Source organism: Penaeus monodon, chromosome 2, assembly GCF_015228065.2.
Source record: "Penaeus monodon isolate SGIC_2016 chromosome 2, NSTDA_Pmon_1, whole genome shotgun sequence".
NCBI lineage: Eukaryota > Metazoa > Arthropoda > Malacostraca > Decapoda > Penaeidae > Penaeus > Penaeus monodon.
The window spans coordinates 35,705,353-35,707,852 of NC_051387.1; the positions used below are offsets into that span (position 1 = coordinate 35,705,353).

The 2,500-nt window shown below is 36.5% G+C and overlaps 1 protein-coding gene across 1 annotated transcript in view; it reads right to left on the bottom strand.

Moving 5' to 3' along the window:
- LOC119582663 overlaps window positions 1–2,500 on the bottom strand; it is a 12,820-nt gene that overhangs the window by 3,409 nt on the left and 6,911 nt on the right. Inside the window, exon 3 of the mRNA XM_037931067.1 lies at window positions 144–212. Within this exon, the coding sequence (XP_037786995.1) occupies window positions 144–212 (69 nt within the window). The remainder of the gene's footprint in view (window positions 1–143; window positions 213–2,500) is intronic.

The window sequence follows — 2,500 nt, forward strand, 5'->3', positions numbered from 1 at the left end:
AAATTGACCACAAACCAACGAATAATTTCATGGTGTCAGTATCATGAAGTTTTCTAAATTCGAGGTATTTCTTGTACATAAATAAAACACTGAATTACACAAAGAAACAACCGCAAACATGTACGATAGCTGAGAAGACTTACAAGAAGAGTGGCGTCGTCTGCGTGAGAGCCAGGAATGCGAGTAGGCAGCGGTTCACACTCCCGCGCAATCTGGAATAAGAAAAGGCGTTCTGAAGAAGGTTCTACACACACACACACACACACACACACACACACACACACACACACACACACACACAATGTATATATACAAACAAATAGATGCCTTAATCCTTACATGATGACACAATTAACCAATACTGTTTTCTACACTGATGTTCAATGCATTTGTCTTTGTTCACCTTGCCTTCGTCAATGAAGAGAACCTGAGCAACCCAGTTACCGGGAAAGAGATAATTGCAACAAAACTTTAAGATATTTTTTTTTTACTTTCCACACAGAAACACCTCCACACAATTTCTATGCAACGGATTTTTCCCCCCAAAATAAAAGTTTTTCCCTATATCCCTTCAGCTGTGAACTTAAGTTTTTTTTTCGATTACTATTGCAAACCCCTTTAAACCGCAAGTTGCTCCTGTATAAAACTTTTAGTCTACCTGGGCTGGGCTGTAGAGCCAAAATGATCCATGATAATGCTTTGCTTCCAAGACCATACTGTCAGCCGAAATTGCATTTTTTGCCCTAAGACATTCAGAATAGGGGGCAAACATTATCTAAACGACGTTTCTTTGGTCCGTTTTGTAACCAAAAGTTTTCGGATAAACCCAATTTTAAATATATTTTTTTTAAAAACTTGGATCGATATCGGATTTTTTAAATGAAGGAGCACAAAAAGACCAGGGTGTTCACATTTCAAATTTCCTACTTTTTAATCAATAGGGACTGGAAACTGGGTGATTGTGCCTAATTTCGGTTAATGCTTTTGCTAAGTATAATTGTTCATAATTCTTAGCGTTTTAACATCAAATTTAAAACTAAAATATGGACTGTTAAAAATAAGCAAGTAATTTCGTTTAAAAACTATGACAATGCAATTATTTAATATCAAACCTAGCTACAGTTACAATTAATTTCTTTCGCATTGTGTAAGTTCTTTATAATAACTTATTTACAGATCTTAATAACTGTATCAATATCCTGTGTTTGTGTATCTAGAGGATATATATTTTTTTTTATCATGCCCTAAGAATGACTTAAATTTCGAACTTGATGGTAACAAAGCAACCAAAACTAATTCCATAATTTACAACTACTTTGCCTGTCGAACGGGTATAGCGCTAGTGCACTAAAGACGTGTAATATTTATAAAGTGCAATGACATGTTCGCCGGTCAATATCCCTATTGGACGCCAGCTGATTATAAAAAATGTGTAACCATTTATTTTATTCCTTCTCTAAACTAAATGCAGCTCGTTTATTATCATGCAACAAAACTCGTTTGGCGTACGAGTTGTTTATATTCCTTGGATTCTCATTTTACCTTGGTGCATTGTTCGTATTATGTTTCGTGGAAGCCTTTTGGGAGCCACGAAAATAAACCATTATCTCATTTCTCTTTGTAGGTCTTGCTTTGTTCTCTTTTGCGTATTAGTGCTATTTGGCGTTTTTTCTTTCACTTGTCGCAATGAATTTTTTTATCATGATTGTTAATATCCCACTCCTTTCAAAATATATTACCAAAGCCGTCCCGTGATTTCCCTCTCCCTTTGAACCAACATTATATGATATACAATTTTTTGTTTCTTTTGTATAGGTACAGCATGCTCTGTAACTTATTTTTATATAAAGCCACACGTGATAACATCATTGGTGATACCATAATCTATCAACATTAATCAATTCACGCAACTTTTCTTCTGACTCTACTTCATTAAAATATAACAGGGAAATTTATTAATGACATAAAAATGGCGTTCTTAAAAGTATATTAGGAAGGTTCGTCTGGCGACTGGCCATGCGTGGGTGGACATGTGGCCGTCAGAATCGTCATGCGGGCAAGCAACCGGGCCTCAGGCACCTAATGATTTCTTTCTATCTTCCCGACTTACCTCATCCATAGCCGCCTCGAATATCACTTTGTCTAAAACTTCCACATTATATCTTTATTTCATGAGGGATTTCTGCCTTCCAATGGTCTTCGAGAAGAACACGAATAATCCGTAACTGGCAACACCCGCTCAACCCGCGCGTGGCTGGTGCTAATGATAAATAAACCTTGAATGGTCCCTTCAAGACAACAGTAGAGGATAAAAAGCATGTAATTTGTTCTATGGATTATTTAAGCCTCACTGAACTCAGCCTCACTGCATCGTAAACCGCTAATGACCGATGGCCGAGTGTTTTTTATTTATTTATCAAACATTCCCCTCCGATCGGAAACAAAGGTATAATACAGAATAACATTCTGAATATGATCCTCAGAATACGAGTGCCAATTC